The sequence below is a fragment of the Octopus bimaculoides genome, chromosome 5 (assembly GCF_001194135.2).
Source record: "Octopus bimaculoides isolate UCB-OBI-ISO-001 chromosome 5, ASM119413v2, whole genome shotgun sequence".
Classification (NCBI taxonomy): domain Eukaryota; kingdom Metazoa; phylum Mollusca; class Cephalopoda; order Octopoda; family Octopodidae; genus Octopus; species Octopus bimaculoides.
In genome coordinates, this window is record NC_068985.1 from 22,425,604 (window position 1) to 22,427,784 (window position 2,181).

At 36.0% G+C, this 2,181-nt stretch overlaps 1 protein-coding gene across 1 annotated transcript in view; it reads right to left on the reverse strand.

The window, feature by feature from the left end:
• The window catches only part of LOC106883086 (heparan-alpha-glucosaminide N-acetyltransferase), a 44,693-nt gene that overhangs the window by 18,296 nt on the left and 24,216 nt on the right, over nucleotides 1–2,181 (reverse strand). The window contains exons 6-8 of the mRNA XM_014933978.2: nucleotides 1,819–1,876; nucleotides 958–1,061; nucleotides 516–623 (exon numbers count right to left, since the gene is read on the reverse strand). Of these exons, the coding sequence (XP_014789464.1) occupies nucleotides 516–623; nucleotides 958–1,061; nucleotides 1,819–1,876 (270 nt within the window). The remainder of the gene's footprint in view (nucleotides 1–515; nucleotides 624–957; nucleotides 1,062–1,818; nucleotides 1,877–2,181) is intronic.

The following is a 2,181-nucleotide window of genomic DNA, read 5'->3' on the forward strand; positions in this document are numbered from 1 at the left end:
AGGCTCCAATCTGATTTGGCAGTTTCTATAGCTGGATGCCCTTCCTAATGCCAACCACTCCGAGAGTGTAGTGGGTGCTTTTACGTGCCACCGGCACGAAGGCCAGTCAGGCGGTACTGGCAACGGCCATGCTCGAAATGGTGTATTTTATGTGCCTAAAGTATAATTATTGGTATTTTATGGATTGTTAGATTGATGAAAGGTCATGTTGAGTTCCGAAAAATTAGAAATCAGAAACCTGAGACATTATAGTAGGTACCATAAAATATCCTGTCAGACCATGTAGTGTGCATATATGAATTTATTTGTGTGTATCCACTTTCTTATTGTAATTTAAATCAGTTTTCAATGGGCAATGTTGCTTCTACAGAGGGATTGGAGGATCAGATCATGCTCATATCTTTCGCTTTTGGCTTGGATTTTACAGCTGGATGCCTTTCCTATCACCAATCACTTTACAGAGCATACTACACTAATATTTTCAAATTCACAAAAGAATACAGAAGTTATCTTACCAAGGAAAAACTAGATCTGCAGTATTTATTCCATTCCAAGGCGAATGCTTGAAGAACCAATATTTACCGCCTCCACAATTGACAAATATCATGTTTACAATGCTAATTCTGGAGGAATATACAAATATTAATAAATAGATGCATTATTTAACCATAACTATTCAAACAAGTCAATTTGCAATAATATAATGGAACAGAATATATTATTTTGTTTTAAAAAAATAAATAAAACACAAAGGCATGGCAAAGATTTAAATTCAAGAACATTGATTCAGTATCATAATTCAGAAATAGCACTTCTTTAAAATGTTTTAGAAGATTATGCACAATGTTCTTTCATCGTAAATAAATATAAAAAATAAAATACGCAAACTGGATTTCAGTTGCTGTTCTTTAATCATGATATTACAAGTGATGAAGTGAGAATTAATAAATTATTTACCCTCGAAATGCATCAAGTGATTTTAACCTTTCCCGTACAAGTATACGGCTACGTAGGCTTTCATTGTCATCTGTGGGGTTGATGCTGTCTGGAGAGCCAAGATCCTATGAAAAAATTAATTATCAATAAGCCCAACTATAAAAAAACAAAAACAAAAAAAAACTAATAATTTCATCATTTCATCATAGTGATTAGGGTTTAGTGGTCATGATCATAAGGTCATGGATTTGATTCCTGGACCAGCATGTTCTATCCTAGAGTAAGGCACTTCATATCACATTGCTCCAGTCTATTCAGCTGAAAGTGAATATTGGCCAAGAACTGGTGCAGCCCTCTCTCCTGCCGACTGTTACATCCTCAATGTTTCACCAAATCAAGAGTGATGTGATAAGACAGTGTTAACATCTGCTAACAACTACATAGGTATCTAAAGCAATTAGCAAAATGAGGCACATGCTACTAAGTTATATTTGCTAGTGAATGATAGTTATGGTTTCAGGTTTGCTACAAGGGAGAACATACTATAAAAAAACACCCACATTTCACAAATTGAAATACATACATCATTAAATAAACAGAATGAGAGAAAATGTTGCTATCAAACACAGAAAGAAGGCCACAGATTTTCTAGAAAAAGTAGTCACCAACAGTATTGACTCCAGTATGTGACCGGTATTTATTTCATTGGTCTTAGAAAGATGAAAGCTGGAGTCAAGTGTGACAGGATTTGAAACCAGAATATAAAGGGACTTCAGTTAATTCTGCAAGGTGTTTTATCTGTGGTAGTTATGGTAATATAAATTCCTGAAGCAAGTAAGGAGAGTCAATGAAAATTTAAAGTAAGAGGTTTCATAAACTTACTGCTTCGATTAGTTTCTCTTGACTAAATCGTGAAATGATTCTTCTGAAGGTGACACTGCTGTAAGAAAGATAAAATGACAAAACTAATACCGATGCATCTAATGAACAGATATGGAAAAAAAAGTTGTATCATCATCATCATCATCATCGTTTAACGTCCGCCTTCCATGCTAGCATGGGTTGGACGATTTGACTGAGGACTGGTGAAACCGGATGGCAACACCAGGCTCCAATCTAATTTGGCAGAGTTTCTACAGCTGGATGCCCTTCCTAACGCCAACCACTCAGAGAGTGTAGTGGGTGCTTTTACGTGTCACCCGCACGAAAACGGCCACGCTCGAAATGGTGTCTTTTATGTGCCAC